Source organism: Canis lupus, chromosome 12 (genome assembly GCF_011100685.1).
Source record: "Canis lupus familiaris isolate Mischka breed German Shepherd chromosome 12, alternate assembly UU_Cfam_GSD_1.0, whole genome shotgun sequence".
In the NCBI taxonomy this organism is placed as follows: domain Eukaryota; kingdom Metazoa; phylum Chordata; class Mammalia; order Carnivora; family Canidae; genus Canis; species Canis lupus.
The window spans coordinates 4787962-4810321 of NC_049233.1; the positions used below are offsets into that span (position 1 = coordinate 4787962).

The following is a 22360-nucleotide window of genomic DNA, read 5'->3' on the forward strand; positions in this document are numbered from 1 at the left end:
GAACCCGGGTGGCTCAGTGGTTTAGTGCTGCCTTCAGCCCAAGGCCTGATCCTGGAGACCTGGGATTGAGTCCCACGTCGGGCTCCCCGCATGGAGCCTGCTTCTCCCTCTGCCTGGGTCTCTGCCTCTCTCTCTCTCTCATGAATGAATAAATAAATAATCTTTAAAAAACAAAACAAAACACCCACACGAAACTAATCCAACCCAGAGAGGTCTGGCACACGCTGGACACACTATTAACCCACAAACAAATAACTTTAATTTTTTTCTTTTTTTTTTTTTTTTGAGCAGGAGCCGGGCCTGGAGGGCCCCTACCCCAGCCCTGCGCCACATTTACGATATAACCCATCACAGCTGGATTTAAAAAATACACAAAAAAATATAATATACATTATAAAACCTAGGTTGAGTTTGGAAGTGGCCTGAGCGATATGCAAACTGTGAAGACCTGCAGGAAGCTCGGGGGTGGGCAGTGCAAGGAAGGGAAGGGGCACAGTACTTCATACGACACTCATGAATGCCCAGAGGCGGCCAGTGGACGGACAAGCCACTCTGGCCAAGGGGCTTGGTGGTCGGGAAGGGGTAGCAGGGAAAGGATTGACCTTCAGTCCCAGAACTGGGTTTGGGGAGCTGCTGCTCCAGGTCTGGGAGTTGGAGGCGGAGACAGACATAAGGGAGTGGTGCCCACCGAGGCTTCACCAAACCCAGGTCTTGGGCATTTGAAAATATCAAATCCTGCTGCTACCCCTTGTCCCTGGGACACTGGTCAGCCCAGGGGCCTCCTCCTGTCAGGACGGTGCTGAGGGGCTCAGGCACCGGCTCTGAGCCAGGGCAGCTTGGAGGCGTTGGCACAGGTGGACAGGGGACACCGAACAGGTGCCAGGTATCTGCTGCGCCTCTTTTCCTGCCAAGTCAGAAGCAGCTGCTCCCCTGGGAGGAGGCCCCCAACCTGTGCTGGCCCTGGGCCCCAGAACAGACCATCTCTCCCACCCCCAGCGGCTGGCACCCCCCCTACACGCCAGGGAGGTAGTGTAGACCTGGGCTCTGGGGCCAGATGGCCCTGGGTGAGAATCCCAGCTCTGGCCCACCCCTTGCATGGGCCCCTCAACTTCTCGGGATCTCAGCCCATCACAGGAGACACCAAGACTCACACTCCCCTTGGTCTGACAATGGCACCAGGTGCACAGGGGGCCTAGCACCAGGCCCAGCACACAGCAGGTGCAAGAAAGTGGGGGCCCCTCTCTCTTCTTCTCAACCTAACCCCAACTCAACCCTCTCCTTCCCAGGGCCTCTGCCCTGGGACCCCCTTGGTCTCCATCCCGTCCTCCCCTGCAGGCCACACATGCCGGAGCCCGAAGGGGTCCTCTCACTCACTGGAGGCCGGGCAGAGCCAGGGGGTGTTCAGTGGCCAGGGCAGGCTGCCCCCCCACTGAGCCCTCCTCTCTTCTCCCACAGTTAAAGCGCAGAACAGTGGCAGGGAGTGTGTGTGCTGGGGGTGGGGTGGAGGCCTCCTGGGTCCTGGGCCCGAGGCCTGGCCGGCGGGGGAGTCCTCAATCCCAGACCTCCGGCAGGGGGCCAGGCAGGTGTGTGGAAAGCTGCTTGTCCTGGATCCTGGTGCTGGGGGCAGAGGGGAGCCTAGTCTTTGACGAGCTTGTAGACGTGGTGCTGAGCCCCGTGCTCGCTGGTGGAGACTTCAAAGACGAAAGCGATGACGAGGAGGGTCTCTTGGGAGTCCCGGCTCGTGACCACCTGGGGGCCAGGTAGGGAGGATTCAGGGGGTCAGGAGGCACAGGGCCCCGCGGTGTAGGGGCCGACAAGGCCCTCTCCTTTCTGGACAGCCGTCTCCTCACCTGCCCCCCGCCCCCGGCGGCGCCCCCACCTGCAGGATGGTGAAGTTCTCCAGCACGCTGTTCATCATGTACTTCTCGGGCAGGTGCTTCAGCTTGTGGATGAAATTGATCATGTACTCGCACATGGGGGAGCGGTGGATGCGGTACACAAAGCGCCCGTTCTCCAGCCTGGCGTACTCCGTCTACGCAGGGCCACGGGGAAGGCGTCACCCAGAGTGGCTGCTCCCAGCCCTGCCGTGCCACCCTGGGCCCCCACTCACCTCTACCTTCTCCACCACCTGCTTGCCAAACGAGCACACCTTGGTGGAGACGCTGATGGTCATGCTGTCGGTGGAGCTGTACTGGGAGCTGACCCCATAGAAGGCTCCCGGGCCCTCCTGGATGGTGCTGTTGAGGTCGGCCTGGGGGGCGGCGAGCAAGGGTGGTGTCAGGTGTGGGCAGAGGCAGGCGGTTGGGGGTGGGAGGGGGCTTCCACTGCACATCTGGGGGATGGGACTGTCGGGAGCAGAGAGGGCCGCTCACCCAGAACTTGACGAGGAAGAAGGCATTAGGGGGCCCCTTCTCATAGAGTTCCTTCAGTCCACCCTTCTTCTCAGGGAACTTGTCATAGATCTGACGCACGTCCACGGCCTCTAGAGGCGGGTCTGAGAAGGCGGGGTTGGTCTGGCCGATGTGCACAAATAGGTGTTTGCTGTACTGTGGGGAGGGCCCAGTGCGGGGTCAGGAGAGAGCCCACGGGCACGGCCGGAGGGCCGCACAGGGATGCTGTCCCTGGGCTGAGGGCCCGCACCGCCGCCCAGGTCTCCCCAGGTTGCGCAGACCCTCACCCCCAGCCACAGGCACGTTACCGTGTCGGGGTCTCGCTGCACCTCCATGAAGGCAGAGTACTCGAGGAGCCGCAGCCGGGAGGAGGCGATGGTGCGGTCCTGCCACACGGGCGCAGAGGCAGCAGCTGGGGGGAGCGGGGTCAGGGGCTCGTAACCTGGGAGGGCGAGACGGACCCTCATCTGCATGGGCCCAAGCGCCTGCTCACATATGGGGCTGCCCCAGCGGCACGGAGCCATCATGTGAACTAGAAAAACGGCGCCCTTTTGGGTACAAACACGGGCTGGGTTCCGACCCTCTGTCATGTCTCCTGGTACAATGTACAACCTGCACGACTGTGCATGGTGGCCCCAGTGGTATACATGGAGGGGTTCCATATGTCACTGTTAATATGTGTTCAAACAGAAAATACAGACAAGTAAAAAGGGACAAATAAAAGTTATCCAGAACCCCAACACCTAGCCAGAGTGAAACTCTGCTAAGATTTTGGTGTATTTCCATAACAAGAATTTTATAAATATATATAAATCTATAGGATCTTCATTGGTATGCACTTGTGTAGCAAAGTTCTGGAAGCAACATCATGAAAGGTAAGAGGCCGGTTCCCGGCCTGTCCCAATCCCCTGTAGACACCACCCACTTCTCCCTCCCAGCACAAAAGTGTGCGCAGCCTTGGGCACCCTACTCTTCTGAGCAGCTGTGTGGAGGAGCAGGGGCGGCGGTGGCAGTCTTGTGTGGAACTTACTGCTGAGCGTTGGCGGCAGGGGCGGCTGGATGGGGTAGGCTGGCTGTGCAAAGGGCTTGATGCTGCAGATAGGAGCACAGCCTGGTTAGAGGGTCATCCCCTAACCCCACCTGCCACCCGGCCCCATCACCTGGAGTAACATCTGGTTTCAACAGGGAGCCAGCCAGCCTCTCTGCAAAGGCCCAGAAATGCACGCTGACAAAGCTAACTCACCAGCTTCTGGTTTTCTCCATGTTTGAGCTTTTATGAAATCCTGCTGCATCTCACAACTGAGGTGCACGCTTAATGTGCTCTTTCAACCCCACCCCGAGAGCGGCTCATTACACTGAGGGTGTGTGTCTGAGGATGAAAGTCCTCTCAGAACTGAGGGAACCCAGCACCCTCCACTCCCCCATGTGCAGTCTCAGAGACCGACCAGGAGAGCAACTGGGTGAGGAGTAGCTGAAGGATGAATGACAAGCAGGTGAGAAGGCTGATGAGTGAACAGATAGGAATGAACGGACAGATGCACTGCTGGTGCTCCTCCTTCCTCTATTTTTGAATTGAGACTTTGCTGGAAGCCAGCTCCCAGGGGAAGTCCAGTGGGGCCGCCAGGGACCAGACTGTGAGAAGGATGTCCCACGATACTCACTCCTGAGAGGGTCCAGGCTGCTGTCCCAGGAGAGGGGGGCTGCTCCAGAACTGCAGAGATGAGACAAATCCCAGTGGCCCCTCAGCATCCACGACCCCCACCACAGCCCAGCCCCGAAGTCACCCCCTCACCTCAGCCCCACCTCCCAGGCCCCCTGTACCCGTGAGGAAGTGGAGAAGACGGCCTGGGGCAGAGGGGAGGGCGGGCTGAACTTGTTCTGTAGGACACTGGCAGAGACGATCTGGGCGGATGACATGGATGCCATGCTCTGGAGGGCTTTGTCCTTGGAGACCTGGTCCTGGGGAGGGGAGAGGCCGTGTGAGGCCGAGGAGGCGGCAGGGCCAGGCTGGAGACAAGGCTGGGGCTGCCCCAGGGCCCCTCCCAGGCCCTCAGACTCTGCTGTGTGGGCTTGGGAGAGTCTGGGCCCCTGCCTGGGCCTGTTTCCTAAGTGTACATCACCCCTCTGAGCATGGTCCACCATGAGAAAGATTTTTATTTTATTCCATAACCCGATACCTATCCAAACACTTCCCCTTATGTTGTGTCATGAACCCTCATATTTCCTATTCCATCTCACCAGTGGCTCTGAGTATCGTCCGTGGAGCAACGGCACCAGCATCATTTGGAAGCTGGTTAGAAATGCAAATTCTCCAGCCCCGGCCCAGACCCACTGATTCAGAAACTCTGGGGGTGAAGCCCAGAAATCTGTCTTCGCTGGCCCTGATGGCAGTTCTGATGCACGATGAAGTTTGAGAACCACTATATTTCATTTTTAAAAAATGTCAGTTGCCAACCTAACTAAATTGATTTCATAATTCATATTTTGAAAATCCCTTGTTAGGTGCTCTCCCTCACCCCCACCTCGTCCCCCAGTGGAGGGGCAGGATACTTACCAGGTTCATGGCCTGTGAAGGAGAGGGAAGGTACATTAGAAAAGGCACAGGTCAAGGCAGGTGTAGGGTGGGGGCGTGTCATCTCACCCCCCCTCCACTCAATGGCCATCTGGCTCTCGAGTCTGAGGAAGGTAGGGGGGCTCAGAGGTAGCTGTGTACCCTTCCCCCACCCCACTGCTCCCCAGAGGGAGGGCTTGCTGGCTGGGGGTGCCCTGAAAAGGGCAGGATGGAGACCCAGATGGTGGACAAGCTGGTACCCTGGGTCTGTGCATGCCCCCTGGAGCTGTGATATAAGCACAGGGCCTGGAGCGGGGGGCCCAGTCTGCTGCGCAGCTGTGGAACAGGGAGAAGACACAGCCTACGGGGGCCCCGAGCCCACGTTCTGAGATCCTCAGCTGCAAAGCAGCCAGGATTGAGCATCCAGTGCAAGGAAAAGCCCACCACAAGGACTGTGCCAGCCAATGTGCCCGGGTCTCCTCCCTGCCCACCCGGAGACCCGGTGCAGTTAACAAGCAGCAATTAGGAGGAAGGAGGGAAAGGAAAAAGAAGAAGAAAAGAGGTGGGCCTCAGTGGCCTCCAGACAGTCCTCCTCTCCCTCCACTGCATGGCTGGCTGTCCCCCCGGGCTCCTGCTTAGTCCCCAGGGGCCGCAGCCTCCTGTAGCCCAAAGTGGACTTTGGGCTCCATGCCGTCGTATACGTTTGAGGCACCCTCCACCCCGCCACGGCTCTCCCGCCACCTCTCTGCCCTACGCTGGGCTCAGAAGACCCGGCCGGGCCAAGCGGCAGGGGACCCCTACCTTCAACTTGGACTGAATCTCTCGAGATTTCCGCCTGGCTAGAACCTGCAAGTGGCTAGAGACCTGTAGAAAGAGAGAGAAAGAGAGAAAAAGAGCAGAAAGGGCAGAAAAGGCAAGAACAGAGCTTCAGCCAGAAAAGAGGCACAGTGGGGCCAGAGAGCTGGCCGCGGCGGAGGCCTGAGCTGTGCAGCGATAGCAGTGGAGGCGCTGAGGAGGGACTGGAGGCCCTAGTCAGGCGCCCAACGTACCTTGATGCCAACCTGGTACTCCCGCACCTTCTTCCGAGCTAGAACCTGTATGTGGCTGGACACCTAGGGGCCGCCCCGCGCCCCGCCAAAGAGGAAAACACAGACAGTGAGGAGGCACGGCATGGGGTGGCCATGGGCAAGGAGCATCCCAGCCCTCGTCTCTGGGACCAAACGGAAGCAGGGGGAGCTATGGGGCCCTTGTGAGCAGACACCCCTGAGCCCTGCCAATTCTCTGCTCTCTTCTTGGCCCTATTTTGATCAAGAGCCTACAGCAGCCTCCAGGACCACCATGTACACTTGTATCGTTGTTCACCGCACAAGAGGACCTAACGCAGGAAGGACTAAAATCTAGTCCAAGCTCTGCTGCTCAACTTATGTGCCCTGGTGCTGGGCTGCATCTGACCCAGAGGAAGGGTATCTTTTTATCTTTCCAAAATGGGTGACTTTTTCTCACTGATATCCTCAGAAGAAACACTTTTTTTTTTCTATTTTTTAAAGATTTATTTATTTATTCAAATAATCTCTACCCCCAACATGGGACTCAAACACAACCTCGAGATTAAGAGTCACATACTCGGGATGCCTGGGTGGCTCAGTGGTTGAGCGTCTGCCCTTGGCTCAGGTCCTGGGATCAAGTCCCACATCGGGCTTCCTGCATGGAGCCTGCTTCTCCCTCAGCCTATGTCTCTGCCTCTCTCTCTGTGTCTCTCATGAATAAATAAATAAAATCTTAAAAAAAAAAAAAAAAAAAGAGTCACATACTCTTCTGACTGAGACAGCCTGGTGCCCTGAGACACTTTTCTCTGATTGGCATCACCAATGGCCACAATGTTCCTGCTGGCCATCAGATTATAGTAAGGGCCATATCCACTGCCTAAGTCCTTGTGTCAACCCTAACAGCTTGCCAGCCTGTAAAACCAGGCCTGGCCCTTCTCCTGCTTTGCTCATCCAGCCTCTTCTCCCAACATGCCTTCCTTCTCCTTGGACTAATATAGGACAGTATGTGCACACATATACATGTACATTTACACACACACACACACACACACACACGGTTGGTGCTCTTAATATCGTTTCTTCTCCAGCGCATTGTCACTAGGCTTCAGAGAAACCATGTCCCTACTATATTCCCCATGAAACAGAAGTGGATACATGGATCCTCTAGGCTGCTTCACGCATTCATTATTGGCAATGGCTGTGGGCTTTCTTTGCAAGTCGTTTTAATCCCCTCAAAGAAACAGTTTCTTTTTAATCATAGACTGAAACTTACTGTGTATGTGATGTCCTGCAGCCCAGGGGGTTAGGGCCCAGGGGTGTGTGCCTCATACTGCCTCACCGGGCACACAGGAATCAGATGTGTGTCCTGCAAGACTACTGATCACTTCATATCATGACAATAAGGGACATTTACTGAATGTAGCTATTATTGTTCTCAGCGTTTTACATGTGCGTCATCTGACCTCTACAGTAACACTAAGAGGTCAGTACTAGCGCTATCTCGGAGTTACACATGATGAAACCAAAGCACAGACAGGTTAAGCATCTTGCCCAAGGTCACACAGCTGGGGCGTAGAGCTGGGATTTGAACATAGATAGCTTGACTCCAGAGAACACTTACTCCACCACCAAGCTACGCTACCAGGATTCTTTTGACCCTTAGCACAGAGGACCACTGCCAAATGGTCAAGTCTGTGACAGCTGGGAGTCACATGGGACTTAATCCTAAGGTAATATTTAGCTGTTTTTCCAGTATGGAGGCATCGTACTTCCTATTAATTGCTGTAAGTATCTGTAAAAACACTAACCCTGCATTTTTTAACCAAAAGTTAAATAAAAACCCTTGCCTGTCATCTGGTTGTTCTTTGCAATACATAAAGACATGTTTTGTTCTCACAACCATAGGATGCTTATCTATCTACCGACCTACCTATCTAATTTTTTTTACGACTTTATTTCTTGGGGCACCTAGGTGGCTCAGTTGGTTAAGCATCTGCCTTCAGCTTGGGTCATGATTTCAGGGTTCTGGAATTGAGTCCTCATCAGGCTCTCTGCTCAGTGCGAAATCTGCTTCTCCCTCTCCTTCTGCCCTTCCCTTCCTAACAGACTCTCTCTCTCTCTCTTTTTTTTCTCTCTCTTTCAAATAAATAAATAAATAAATAAATAAATAAATAAATAAATCTAAGAAAGAAAGAAAGAAAGAAAGAAAGAAAGAAAGAAAGAAAGAAAGAAAGAAAATAAAGTTAGAGGAATGCCACCTTTGCAAAATGACAAAATTCTTAAATTCTGAGCTTTGCCTGGGCTGCTTTGTGGAATCGCACTACACGGCCAGCCTTCCTGAGATACCCAGAAGCAGGTACATCGTTGCTCTGCTACCTTCCTTAAACCTCAGGTCACAGTGACTGAGCTTAAAGGTCCCTTAACCCCTTTCCACTCTGACAAACAGGTTCCTATGAACATTTCTTTTGAGTGAAGCAGGAGACAGTGCCCTTCCCCCGTGTCTGAGATGGCTACTTAGAGTCATCGTCGTCGTCTTCTTCTTCTTCTTCTTTTCTTCTTTCTTCTTCTTTTTCTTCTTTTCTTCTTCTTCTCCTTCTCCTTCTCCTTCTTCTTTTTTTTTTTTTTTTTAAATAAGTAAGCCCTACACCCACTGTGGGGCTCAAACTCACGGCCCCAAGATCAAGAGTTGCCCACTGTACCAATTGAGCCAGCCAGGTGCCTGGCTTTTTGTTTATTTTTTTATTTTTTTTATTTTTTATTTTTTCTGGCTTTTTGTTTATAAAGATGTCATAATTGCAACAGCAGCGGCACATTTTTCTACAGCGCTTGGTCTGTTCTAAGCATCTTCACGTATTAGCTAATTTAATGGCTGAGGAACAGAGGCTAAGGGGCAAAAGCGCCCTTCCTGTAGGTGAGGGTATTTGAATCTGGTGATTTGATTAATCAGTCTCCTACAGCCTTCTACAGTTCCAGGGAACAGGGCCTTGTCAGGTTCCCTTGCAGTATCCCTAGTGCCTAGAATACAGTAGCTCCATAATTTGCTCAATGAACAAATGCTGTGCAACACGAACTGGCCCCGGGAGAGCAACTCATAAATGCCTGAGCAAATGGGGGCGGTTCTTGCTCCCACACTGTGGGGGTGGACTCAGAACCTTTCTTTGTCACGGTGGGGATGCGACTGGCGGGATGCGACAGGTCGGCTTTGTCACCGCACCCATGGGGAGTTGAGGAGCTGGGTGCAAGGTCCAAAGCCCACTAGAGAGGGAGGAGTGTGGAGGATCAGAACCAGTGTCTGGTCCTCTAGTCTCTGCGCACAGCCTGTCTCTCTCCCAGGCACCCCACACATAGGCCACCCCAACCAGCTCCCTGTCCAGGTTCCTGTCAGTGCAGTGCTGCCCACCCCCCAACCGGGGCCTAAGCCACCAATCATCTCTCCCTGCCACCACCGCTACCCTCACCTCTGCCATCATGCAGGCCGCTGGCGCTGTGGTCCCTCATCCCTGCCTCTGCCCAGCCCTCCCTGAACCATTGCTCCAGCTGCTCCATGGCCCACATTCCTCGACAGCTGCCACTGCCACTCCCTGTTCTACTCCCTTCCATGGCACCCAGCTGCCCCGAGGGGAAACCTGTCCCTCAGGCCTCCAGCCAACCTCTCTCACTCTCCTCAGCTCTCCCCACCTCTCTCCCCACCCGCCACACTGTGGACTGACGGCTCTTTCCCGCCCAGTGCGTTCAATCCTGGATTTACCACCTACCAGCCAAGTAACACTGATGAAGTTACTGAACTTCCCCATGATTCCGTTTCTTCCTCTGGAAGATGGGAGATAATTGCTAGATCTACCTCCTGAGATTCCCACCAAAGTAGGCCCCGTGTGGGTTCACAGTGATGCTATGTGTATCCAACTTCTTCAGCCTGCAAGTACCTTCTCCCCTTCTCTCTGCCTGGCTAAACCCTGAATTCCTTCTTACAGATGCATCTAGAGTGTCACCTCCTGCATAAGCCTGGGCAGCCCCACTCCTCCCTTTCCCTCCCTGATCCAGGTTGGACACCTGTCCGGCAGCACATGCTCCTATCCTGGCCATGCTGCCCTGCTCTGCACCCATCTGTCACTGTGACCAGCTGTCTCGCAGCCTGCCCAGGGTCAGGGGGCTACACTGGGCAGTAACCATGCCATGTCGCAGCTGCCCCATGGGGCTCGTCCCTGGTCCAGGTGAAGAGGGCAGACCCCTTTCTCTAAGGCAGCAGGACAAGCAGCCCGGGCGGGTGAGGTCACTCGGGAGAGGATGGGTGCTGGGAAGGGGCTGAAGGAGGCAGCTGAGGGAGGGCGGGCCTGGGCAGAGGGCACATAGCATTAATCCTCTCCCTACCTGTTTTCTCGTCCGGGTCTTCCCGGTCCTCAATTTAATGTAGCGTGCGATCAACTCATTTCGACCTGGATTGGGGCGAGAGAAGAATGAAGAGTGGCCAAGGCGGCAGCTGGGGGCAGCAGACCACCCCCACCCCCCGACCAGCCTCGGCCAGCTGGGAAACACGCACGGCTCTCCTCTGACACTGCTCCTTGGCCCTGTCCCCACCCTCAAGTCCAAGGGGCACAAGCAGGGCAGGGGAAGGGTAGTGGGGAGTCCCAGGTGCCCTCCTAAGGCCCCAGGGTAGGGGGGAGTGGGGAGCAGCAGAACAGCTGGGCTGCTCACTCCTAGCCCCACAGCAGTTCCGAATCTTTAAGTGTAAGCATTCACGTGTGAGCGAGGCCTGCTGCAGATGGACCTGCCTGCACACGTCCCCGCACACGGCCCCACGGGTGTCTGAAAGAGTTCTGGATGGGTTCCTGTCCTGGCCGTCCTTGCCAGGAGGGGAGACCCTGAACAGTCCCTTCCCTTCTCTGGTGAGGCGGGCAGGAAGAACCCAATGGTCTCCAACACACCTTCTACACTGACAGCCTGTGTCAAGATGTCCTGGGCACGTCCCTGTGTCCTTGAGCCTATCACCCCCATGTCCCTGGTGGCCAGTGTCTCTCCTGCCCTGTGAGATGCTGGCAGATGCTTAGCCAATACCTTTTAGCCCCTAAATCCAGGCCCTCAGCCCCCCAACCCCATAACCTCCCCAGAAGGGCCACATTCTCCAAATTCCTCCTCCATGACAGAACCAGCCCCACTGCTCCTCCCTTCCTGTCTGCCCCTCTCCACCCCACTCCCTCCGCCTTGTCTAAACATACCTCGTGGGGCTGCCCTGGCCATCCTGGAGGCAGCCCCTGCCCCGTGGAAGCATCCTGGAACATCTGCCTGCCCCACAATGGGGCTCTGGGGCTAGGGGTGTGCGTGGCATAGGGGATGGGGACAGGGACCCGGCAGCCCTTACCACTGAGTCAACGGCTCCCTCCTGCACCCCACCATGGTATCGGCCCCTGGGATGTCACAGGCTGAGGGCCTGCCCCACTCGGCCATAGGCTGTCAGGGAGGACTGGAAGGAGCTAGCAAGGAGCTCCCAACCTCCAAAGGGTTGAGTCATCCCAAAAATGCATCTCCAGGGGAACCCTCTCGGGGCTGGACAAGAGGGGGACATTCCCTTCTGGGGGCACATGGGAAAGGTAGCAGAGAGTGGGCCAGGAGAGCAGGAAAGACTTGGGAGGGGGTTGAGGAATGCAGGACTCCCCATGTCTCTCCAGGCCTCTTCCTAACGCAGGCCCTAGTCACAGCAAGGCCCCCCCTGCCCCACACCCATGTGCTGAAGGGAACTGGCCAGGAGGGACACCCCAGCTGCCACTCCTCGGGCTTCCCCACACGCGGGGAGGGACCCTCTCTCAGGGCTAGCCCAGAGCACACAGCACTGACCCAGTTTCCTATGCCCACTGAGTCACCCTGAAACCTGCAGGCCAGGAGGGGGATGAGAGGAGGAGCAGACGGGGGTGTCAAGGTGTGGGCCCCAATCTGGCGGAGGGGGCAAGCCTGGCTTGTTTATGAGGATCCAGACACACAGGCTTACACGCCCAGACTCGCCCATGGCAGGCTGGCGGCCTCGAAGACTTCACCGAACCGGTTGGGTGAGGGGGCAGAGAGCAGGGGGAGGGGCCTAGGAGGGCCTGGCCTCCTCCTCCTCCTCCTCCCGCCCCTCAGTGTCCCTGTGTCTCCCCACACGCACCGTACATCTTGCCCTCGTCTGACAGGATAATCTTGCGGCGGCCGCAGGGTGGGTAGATTGCCAGGGCCTCCTGGAAGCTCTGCTCGATGTCGGGGCTCCACACGCCCTCCGCATCGTTGTCCAGCCCTTTGTCCAGGCCCTCGGGCCCATCCTCCCGGGCCTCCCCGGGGCTGCTGCTGGCATTCCAGCTGTTGGACGCTATTGTGCTGGTTGCTCTGGGCTCTGGGCCTGAGCCCACTGGGCAGCCGGAGCCTGCAGGGCAGACACAGAGGGGTTAGGGTCAGGGCTGTCCTAGATCAGAGCAATCTCCCACTCCAAGGCCTGGTGCTCCAGGGTGGGGTGGGGATCACCAGGGGTTCCGCTTATTCAGTGCTATGCAACCTTGAATGAGCTACACCACCTCTCTGAGCTTTGGTTTTGTGTGATGGAGAGAAGGTCTGCCTGAGGTTGTAAGGGTTAAAATTAAATGAGATCATGACAAAGGACCAACCACAAAGCCTGGCTCCTAACCCTCAAGACGCAGGACCGCTGGTGATCAGTAACAACAATAATACCTCATATCTACGCGGCCCTTTGGTGGAGATTAAGCACGTGCATATTCATTTAATCCTCAAAACTAAGGCAGGGAGGGCAAGGACTGATACTCATTATTCAGATGGGAAATTGAGGCTCAGAAAGTCGTGCTGCTGCCACAGGCATCGTGTTGAGCAGAGTGGAAAAACAGAGAAGGGCCTGGTGGGTGTTTCTACAGCTCTCAGAGGGGCCTGCTTGGCTCTGACTTTGCCAGCTCTTCCTCCTGCCATCAGCAGCCCCAACCAGGGACCCCCACCCTCCTCACTCTTCCCCCAGCATCTTCCTGCTGAAGACCCACTGTAGGAAGGGGAGGGCCCTGGACCCAGGAAGGGTGCGGTTTTGACTTCCCTAAAAGATAACTCACAGGAACCCTGCCAAGGAAACTAAACACGGGGCAGGGACTGCCCCGGGAATTACACGGAGGGAGCGATGCTGGCTGGCAAGGGAGCAGCTGAGAAGGTGCCTGGCCCACAGCCTTGCTCAACCCCACCGGCTCCTCCATCCCACTTCCTGTTCCTGCACCTCCCGGCCCCACAGCAGCCCATAAACCACCCACACGCCCGCCCCTGCCCTGGCCCACATCGCAGATGGGCCAGGGCTCTGTAAACTCTGAGTTCCCTGCACACGCCGGGCTCAGTTATTAACTCAGACCACACCCAGCAGTCCCCCCAACACACACAGCCCCAATGCTCACCCTCCAAGCCCCTTCAGCCTCAGACCCTGCATGCCCAGTGTCCTGGGGGCCTCTGAGCCCAAGATGGCTAGATCCAAGGACTTTGCTCTGGTCTGCAGGGAAAGCTGGGGTGGGGTGGGGGGTGGGGAGGGTCGAGAGGTGGGCAATCCCTCTGAAGCCAGGAAAGGGAATTCTATCCTCTCAGACAAGAATTCCAGGTCCTGCCAAATGGGCAGGGGTCTTCTGCAGGGGGCCACCTGTTTTGTTTAAGGAGGCTTGACGAGGGTCACTAGTGGCATGGGATGGAGCGGGCCCGGGGGGCCTGAATCGTCAGATGGAAACAGAGCTAAGACTATTGCTCAAATGACGGCACCTGCCATATGGCAGGTACTGTTCTGGGATTTTACACACACTGAGTCATTTAATCCTCACAATAACATGGGGTAGAGACTATTATTAGTCCCACCTTACAGATGAGGAAACCAAAGAACAGAGAGGTTAAGCAACATGTCAGACACACAGCTTGCAAGGGCTGGCACCGGGCTGCGAGCCCAGGCGGTCTGGCTTCCGTCTCCCACCTGAGACGAGGACGAGGCCGGGCCACCCTGAGCCGGCCCAGTGGGGTCCAGCAGGGCCCCCCACGCCTCCAGAGCCTTCTGTGAGGCCTCCGAGAGCGGGAGCAGTAGCTCTCCCACACCAGAGGGCGGCCAGGCGGAGGGCCGCGCTCCCGGATCCCCATCCCACCCGTCCTTAACCCCCAGGCCAAGGCTGAGTGCGCGCGCAGAGCCTCTGGGGGCCCAAGGGGAGACGCAGCGCCCCCCGCAGGCCGGACACTAACACAGGCTGGGGGGGCAGGAGGGGGCTCCAGGCTCTAAGACCCCGCCCAGCGGAGCCTCAGGCCTGGCTCAGAGCAGCGCCCCGCGCCTGGGGCCCGGGCAGCCCCCGCCTCCCCGCCAACTGCCCTGCCTGCCCCAGCCCCGCCGGCCTGGCCTCCCCTCTCCCGGGCGGCCGCCCCCCCCCCCCCCCCCCCGGGGTGATGTCAGCCCCGCCCCGCCCCCCGCAGGAGCACTGTGGCCAAATATGGCGAACACGGCCGGGCCGGAGCCGGGAGCCGGGACAGGCCGGGGGCGGGGCGGCCCGGCTGGGACCGGGCAGCTGGCGGGGGGAGGGGAGCCCGGGGTGGCGGCGGGACCACCGACCCGGCCGCCCGTAGGCACAGGCGACACCCACTTTCTAGAAACAGTCCTGTGGGCGGGGGCGCCGAGGCAGGGGCCCCACGGGTGACCCCCGCCCCCACGGCCGGGCACAGGAGCAGGTGTGCCGCGCGGTGCCCGGATGGAGACCCCAGTGAGGGTGTCTGGACCCCGGGGCCCGCACAGACCCAGGGGCGAGCGCGGGCGGGCAGCTGCACGGGGCAGGGGCCTGCACTGGGGTCCCTGCCGGCTGCAGCGCTCGGCCGGCCTGCGGCTCTGGTCTCCCCAGTTCCTGGCGCGAGGCTGGTGTGTGCCCGCCCTCCTCCCCTGGACCCTCACGCCCCGGGGACCCAGCTCCGGGCCGGCCCTTCAGACAACTGCAGGCTGGCCTGGGCCAAGGTGGTTCAGGCTCCAGCCCCTACAGAGCAGGGGGCAGCCGCCCACGTCCAGAACCTCTGTGCGCTGGGCTGGCCCACCAGGAGCGGCGGGAGACAGGGAGGAGGGCCCAAGTGAGGGGTGAGGGCTGGAGGCTGGGAAGAGTCTGGGGGTGGGGTAAAGACAGGGAGACAGACCCCGACAGGCAGGCAAAAAGACAACAGACCGGGGAGACAAGAGAGTGGCAGAGAATAAGGGGTAAACCCCTCCCCCCACAAAACCTTGGCGTGAGACCCTCACTTCCAGTGAGAGACCCAGAGAAGGAGAGATCCAGAGAGCAGCAGGCGGACAGGACAGGGAAGGTGCTAGAGAGAGCTGGATCCAGAGTGGGGGCGGGTATCACGACCAAGAGACCCAGACAGAGACCCAGATCCGGAGAGAGGGAGGCACACAGTGGAGGGGGGTTAAAGGGGCGGGAAGGGGGCATATCGATAAAGTCAGATAAAGTCAAGCAGTGAGGGAGGGGGTAGAGGGAGAGAGAGAGAGAGAGAGTGTGTGTGTGCATGTGAGCCGACAAGAGAACCCAGAGTTCAGAGCAGATCTAGAAGGAAGGAGTGACGGGGAAGCCATTGCTGGGGGCCAGGTAGGCCCCAGCAGGGCCAGAGCCAGGATGTCCCACTCCTGTCCCATTTGTTCCGCCCCGTGGAGACCACCTCCCGTCTCGGTGTGCAGAGGCCCGTTATTACCACAGGCCGCCGGCCTCCTGTGGCCCACTCCGCCTCTACCCGCACTCTGACCAGCCATTCCTGCTTCGCCTCTTGCAGGGCCCTCAGCCTTCTGAGGTCAGAAGGTGCCTCTGGGCGGTGGCAGGGAAGGGAGCAAGGAGGCTTGGGGGCCCCCCTGCGGGGAGAGAAGGGGCCCCTTGCTGCCCACTCCCCGCCCTGGGGCCAAACTGCTAGAATAACTGGCTGGACAGCTCCAGGGAGGGAGGCCAGAGCTGGGCAGCTGCAGGGGCCCTAGGCCGCCACCAGCCCCCAAGCCCTGCAGCCTCCAGACCCCCTGGCCCTACACCTCCCTTTCAAGGGAGGGGAGGGGAGAGGCTGACAGCTTGGGCTCCCCCAGACCTCTGCCCTGGACAGGGATGCAGATAAGGCAGGTGGGTGTCGTCCTAATGTCCCCCTGCCACCCTCCCTTCCGAATCAGACCCCTGGGAGACACACTGAGCCCAGTGACCTTACTGGGTCTTGTGGCCAGCAGCTGTGAACTCCAGCAGGGACCACAGCCCCCCAAAGTGCTCTCATTTGGAATGAGAACACCACTCAAAACGCAAGAGGATTAGTGAAATCAGCAGTTGCATCCCGAATCTCCTAGGGCTGGGCTGACCCACCAGGGGGTTGAGCACAGGGAGGGCAGTTGATGAGGGTGAAGGGAATCTCCCCACCCCCTCTGCCTTTCCCCTCTTCCTTCTCACCCGCCCCCAAAGCAGGGCCAGCTGTTCTCCAGCTGCCAGAGGCTCCCACCCTAGAAGTAGCCATGCTCCGGGTGGGACCGGAGAGGGGGCAGGAGGGGGATGGTGTCTGCCTCCAGCACAAGGACCCCTGAGGGACCCTGCCAAGTGGCCACACCCTGCCAGGCTGGGGAGGGAGTACCCTCCTCCCTGGAGCAGGGTAGAGATTTTTACAGGAGGAAGCAATTTGCAGAGCCCACTAGGAGGGAGGTGGGGAGGCCTCCTCCCCGCTCTCCCACTTATTAATGTGCTTCCAATTTGGGAATCAAGACTCTCTGCACCCACCCACCCCCACACTCAGGGTACAGGCTTCCTGGGGACCAGAGGAGGCAGGCCACCCCCCTAGGTTTTCTTGTCCAAAGCTCATCCTCACTGTCACTGCCACCCCCCACCAGTGTAGGAAAGTGGGAGATAGAATCTCAGAGCCCTCAAACTTCCACAGAGAGAAAGGCCCACTGCCCAGATGCTGTCTCATTTTTTTTTAAGTAATCTCTATGCCCAACATGGGACTCGAACCCACGACCCCAAGATCAAGAGTCACACACTCCACCGACTGAGCCAGCCAGGCACTCCCTGTCTCATCTTGCCCCACCCCAGTGAAGGCCAGGTGTCCAGTTCATGGGTGGGGGTGGCAGCCAATGGGTAACTTGGTTAAGCGGGTTTCACAGTTGTCCACTGACATGCCCATCCGTCCCCCCTCACCCTGCCTACGCCCCAGCCCTGGGACTCTGCGTCACCTGCTGAGCTGCCACCAGTCATTCAGCCAATCCCCCCCCACTATGAGAGTCCCAGTGTCCTCTACAACACACACACACACACACACACACACACACACACACACACACACGGGCTTCCTTGCAGCCCTCCTCTCTCAAGCACACACTCACCCGCCCAGCCACTGTCCCACACATTCTCAGTTACCTGCATCTCTATCCTGTTCCTTTTTAAACTTTTTATTGTGGTAACATACACTTAACATCGAATTTACCATTTTAACCATTTTTAAGGGCACCATTGAGTGGCGTTAAGGACTTCTCTGCTTTTAACAGTTATCTTTTTCATGGTCCTCCACATGGATGCCCCAGGCATCAGGGTCAGAAGCCCCCAAATTTGTGACAGAGCATGCCTGGCCCAGCCTTGATGGCTGTCACCCACACTGTCCTCCGGTCTCAGGCAATCACAGATAGTGCTCACACACAGAGGCCAGTCTCGGGCACACCTCGCAGATCCTCTGATGTGCGGGGCTGCAGGGCAGGGTCTGGAGCTCAGGGTCACCTACACACCTTCTTTCCCACTCTGCATTTCACACAGATGCTCAGCACCATGTCACGGTGCTTTCTCCTCACACACACCACAGATTGTCCTAGTTTGACGGAGTCATATACAGTCGCACGCGCAGCCCGTCAGAGTTCCTACAAACCAGAGGCCACCTCGTAGGCTGTTCATACACACACACACACAGTAGTCACACCACAGCATTGAACATCACACAGAATGGTACCCATTCTGCTTCTGACACACACAGTATCCAACAATCACTGCATCCCTCACAAGCAGAGCAACAGGATCCCCTCTAGGGTCAGACATAGGCTCACTTGCTGGTCTTTCAGAAGCCATGTCCCCCGAGATGGCCACTCACATGCAGAAACCACAAGTACAGCTTCTTTCACACACACATACACACACACACGTCATTTATGGTGGTTCCCACGTACAGACAGTATTAGCCACACACACCAGTGTTATAAAATCACAGGCAGTGCCACACACAGCTTCTCTCCTGTACAAGTCCAGCCTCAAATGCAGTCACACAAACTGGTTTTAGCCGGTTCTCTCACACACGCACACCCCCCTAAGCAGTGTCACCCACGCAGAATGTCCCACTCAGTTTCTCTCTCACACACATCCAGCGTCACACACGGTTGCACTCTCATTTCCCTCTATCACTTCCTGTCCTTTCGGGCCTGGCAGGGAGCACAGGAAACAATCAGCACTCTAGGAAACCTCAAGGGCTGAGGCTTTGGGGACCTGTGAAGGGATAGGGATTCTCTGGCCTCCTGGGGGACCTTCGAGGACAGGTGAAGTTCCTTTCTTGCCCCTCTCAGATCCTCCCCCCAAGGGGCAGCACCTCTCCTGCAGACAAACCTAGGCTGGCACGACACCAGGACAGAGGGGAGGGCAGGGCAAGGCCTTGAGGACGGGACTGAGTGTGATCTGCTGACCTCTGACCAGAGAGGCTCCCACCATGGGCCCAGGGCCCATGAGAGGTCCACAGAGACCTGGACCTCACGCTTCTGCAGCCTCCACGTGGGAAGAAGAGACGGCCACCTCCTAGCTACCGCCATGGTAATCTGCAGCATTTAGAGCCCTCATGGCTCCCTGGCAACCTGGGGTCTGGTACTCCAGAGCCTTTCCCCACCGTCCTCACTGTGGGTGGACCCCTCCGCTCCTCATCCCTTCCTAAGGGAGGTAGTGGGCAGGACTGACAGCTTCGGTTCCCTTCCAGCTTCCATACTGAGCCCTGTGGGGCTCTCTCAGGCAGAGGGGGCAGGCCATCCAAGTGACCTCTCAACACAACTCACCTGGGCCAGCCTTGCCAGACCCTGGGGCCACTTCAGAGGGCAAGGTCCCCCAGCTCCACCTGGCTTCCTTGTCCCTGGCTGCCTGCTACCCACAACCTTTTCAGCCACACTTTCCTCAGTCACCCCCTGGTTTGTCCTCATGTTCTTCCTCAGATCACTGATCACCCACTCACCTCTCCAGACCTCACCAGGTTCACGTTCCATAATGGGAGAAGGAAGGCCCACTGATTAGAAGGCTGAGACTCAGAAAGGAGCTCGGAGATAAGGGACCTGAGAAGTCATTCCCAGCAGGGAAACTGAGGCACAGGATGACAACAGGTACTTAAAGGCCCAGCTGGGACCAGATCTCTAATTTCTCGACTCCCTCTTTGAGATGTCGCCTTCTGGTTCTAACATTTCAACTGGCAGAAGGCACAGGCTCTGCAAACCTGAGGGCAAGGGTGGGAGCACAGAGACAGACACAGATGGACAGATGGACATGCACTTGCGCACATACACACACAGCCCTGTCCTGCAGATCACTGACCATCCTACTGAGCCATTCCCTAGCCCCAATGCACTAATTAGCATTATTATTCCCTCACTAGGGAGAGGTAGGGGAGAAGGCTCTAGAAGTTGAGAATCCCATTGGCTCTTAGTCTCTCCCTGAGGAGGGGGCATCCAAGGCCCCTGAAGTCACCCTCACCAGACAGCCTATTCCTAGAAGATACATCGGTCAATCCCCTGCCCACAGAGTGAGCAGGGATCCAGAAAACCACAGAGCCACGTCCTGGAGTGACACCCTCCTGGGGGAGGGTCTTAGAAAAAGAGCTACAAGAATCTGGAACGGAGGAGAACATAACCCCCACACACACACATGTCTAACTTTGGGGGACTGTGGATTTCCTCCTTGCCCCAGGCTGCCCCGACATTCTAGCTAAGGAAGTGTCTCGGCCCCCTGCACTGGGGTGGAACATGTATACATAGAACCAGGCCATATGAGACGGGATACATAAGAGCCACCATGGGCTCCAGCCCCTAGAGCTGTGTCCAGTCCCTACCCCCATTCCCTGCTTTCCTGGACTACAAGTCCAGGCCTGACCTGGTTCTGCCTCTACCTGGAGAGAGAGAAAGCACAAAGGGAGGTGCCCCCTGAGAAGCCCTCCCCCAAGGCCTCATTCCCTCTAGTCCAGAAAGAATCTCTGAGTCCTGGATCAGGGCCACTCTCCCAAAAAGGTGATAGAGTGGGGGCTCAGTGACAGTGCCCTGGGGCCTGGCTAGTTGAAAACCAGTTACAGACAGGCACTCTTGGCCTTCCCTCCCCAGGCAGGAATAAAGGGCATGACAGACAATAGTGGTGGTGGTGGTGGTGGTGGCGGTCGTCGTGGGGACAAGCCTCCTTCAAACCCTCTAAAGTCTAAACAAGGGTTCTGAGGAAGTGTAGGGAAAATAAGGCCCCAAAGCCAGCCCCCTTTGGAACCAGGCTCCTAGAGCCGTGGTCTGGAACTCTGAACCTCCACCCCAAGCTTAAGCCCCTGCCCCTCAGGGGGCACACGCCCTGGGCGCGCAGCTCTGCCCCCAAACACCCTCCACGATCCAGCGCAGCCACCAGGCACCGCGCGCAGGAGCCGGCCTGGGCGCCGGGAGGCCGCGCGCGAGGCCTGCGTGGAGCTGGGGCCGGGCCGGCTCCGAGAGAGCGCGAGCCGGGAGTCCAAAGGGCGGCGGGCCCGGGACTGGGAGTCCCGGGTACGAGCTCCCTGGCAGGCCCTCCAAACCGTGCGGCCCCCAGACCCCTGCCTCGATACCCCCAACGCGGACGCTGGGACAGGCGATGGCACCGGGGCAATCTCCCGGCACCCCGACCTCCCCCGACCGACTGGTCCGGGTCGCGGGGGGGTGGGGGTGGGGGGGTGGGCGGGGTGGGCGGGGCTTCCCGGAGAGCTCCCCCCCTTCCCTCTAAACTTCCCGGCACCCAGATCCGGGGCTCCGGCTCCAGCTGGACAATAGCTGGGGGGACCCAGGCCCCCTCGAGTGCTCCCCAATCCAGAACCAGCCAACCAAACCACCTCTCCCAGCAGGGCCTCCTCCCGGCGTCCGCCCGGCTTACCTGGTCCGAGCTCGGGGGGGCGCTCCGGCCGGGCCGCTCCGCCGGGCCCAGAGGAGCTGAGGGGGGGGCCGGGGAAGGGGGGTCTTGGGGAGGGGGCTGGCCGGAATGTGTGGAATGAGCCGGGCTGGAGCGGGAGGCGCCGGGCGCGGAGGAGGGAGCGAGCGGGACGGAAAGTTTGTGTTGAGGAGCCGGGGCGGGGGGTGGGGGCTGAGGGGAAGGAGGGGGCGGGGCGCGCAGGGGGCGGGCCCAGCCGCGAGGGGCGGGGCCGCGCGGGGCCACCCCCGTCGGCGCTAGGGCGGCCCACCCCGCGGCTTCGCGACCTGGGGCTGCAGCGCTGCTCGCCCGCGGGTGCCACGCTCCCACCCGCTCCCCGCACGCCGGGCCTGGCCCCACCTCCCCGGGACCCCACTGCAGTCTGGGGCTCCGGCCTGGGCGGGGCCGGGGGCGGGGCTCCTGCCACCCGGCCGGACTCCCGTCGGGGTGCCGCGTCACGAGGAGCCCCGCGGAGCCAGGGCGCCCGGGCCTCGGGGCTCCCTAACCGACCCTCCCACCCAGTCCCGAGCCGCCGAGGCGCAGCGCCCTCTCCCGCCCGAGAGCCCGCCCCCAACTCCCGGGGCCCCAGACCCCGCCCCGGCCTGGCGACTGCGCCCGCCCTGCCCGGACCCGGTTTGTCTGGTTCTCCCCGAGAGGCTTGTTTCTCGAATTTCTCCCTTTCCCCCTCTTCCCGGACCTCCGGGGCCCTCCCTCTCGGCCCGGGGCCCCCGCGGGGGGCGTCTCGACACCACGAGCCCGCCGAGTTTCGGTAGGACCGGCGCTGGGCGCGGGGGAGGGGACGCGGGAGCGCCCCGGGCCTGGGCGGGAGCGGGGCTGGGGGTGGGGAGGCAGGTCTCCGGCCCGCCCCCCGGACCCCTCCCGCGCTCCGGACCCCTCCCGCCGCCTCGTTCTCCGCACGCGTTGAACAACCACCGCTCGCCGGCCCGGGACGCGGCTTTATTGGGGGTGGAGGTGCCGGCTCTTCCTCCCGCATCACCTACCCCTCTTGCGAGCCCCCCCACTCCTCGGAGCCCTAAGACGGTCCGGGAGGGGGTTAAGACAACACCGACTACTGCTCCTGGACAGGAAGTGACTGGGGCGCGGGGCGGGGAGGGGGCGGTCGGTGAGCAGCGCAGGCGGGCTCCGCGACCAGATGTGCGGCTCCCGACTCCAGATGTTCTTCATCTCTGTCGGACCGCCGTCTGAGTTCCTCCC

At 59.0% G+C, this 22360-nt stretch overlaps 1 protein-coding gene across 2 annotated transcripts; it reads right to left on the reverse strand.

The window, feature by feature from the left end:
* Positions 1 to 286: 286 nt before the first annotated feature.
* Positions 287 to 22360, reverse strand: TEAD3 (TEA domain transcription factor 3). Of its 2 annotated transcripts, none has more exons than XM_038553836.1 (13): positions 22147 to 22360; positions 12124 to 12375; positions 10356 to 10420; positions 5743 to 5805; positions 4945 to 4956; positions 4212 to 4349; positions 4052 to 4101; positions 3421 to 3482; positions 2699 to 2832; positions 2373 to 2546; positions 2111 to 2251; positions 1880 to 2032; positions 287 to 1749 (listed from the first exon to the last, which is right to left on the reverse strand). In XM_038553836.1, exons 1-13 carry the CDS (start codon positions 22328 to 22330, stop codon positions 1636 to 1638), a joined length of 1542 nt encoding a protein of 513 aa, XP_038409764.1. In that variant the 5' UTR covers positions 22331 to 22360; the 3' UTR covers positions 287 to 1635. The 2 variants fall into 2 exon arrangements, with proteins under 2 accessions (XP_038409764.1, XP_038409763.1); XM_038553835.1 differs by lacking the exon at positions 5743 to 5805 and adding an exon at positions 5991 to 6053.

Coding starts and splice junctions, on each gene's coding strand:
- TEAD3 (XM_038553836.1), bottom strand. CDS start 22,330: ATGAAGAACATCTGGAGTCGGGAGCCGCACATCTGGTCGCGGAGCCCG. Junction 5,806..10,355: donor AGACCCGGACGAGAAAACAG/GTAGGGAGAGGA, acceptor CTCTTTCTACAG/GTCTCTAGCCACTTGCAGGT. Junction 3,483..4,051: donor CAGCCTGGACCCTCTCAGGA/GTGAGTATCGTG, acceptor TCCTATCTGCAG/CATCAAGCCCTTTGCACAGC.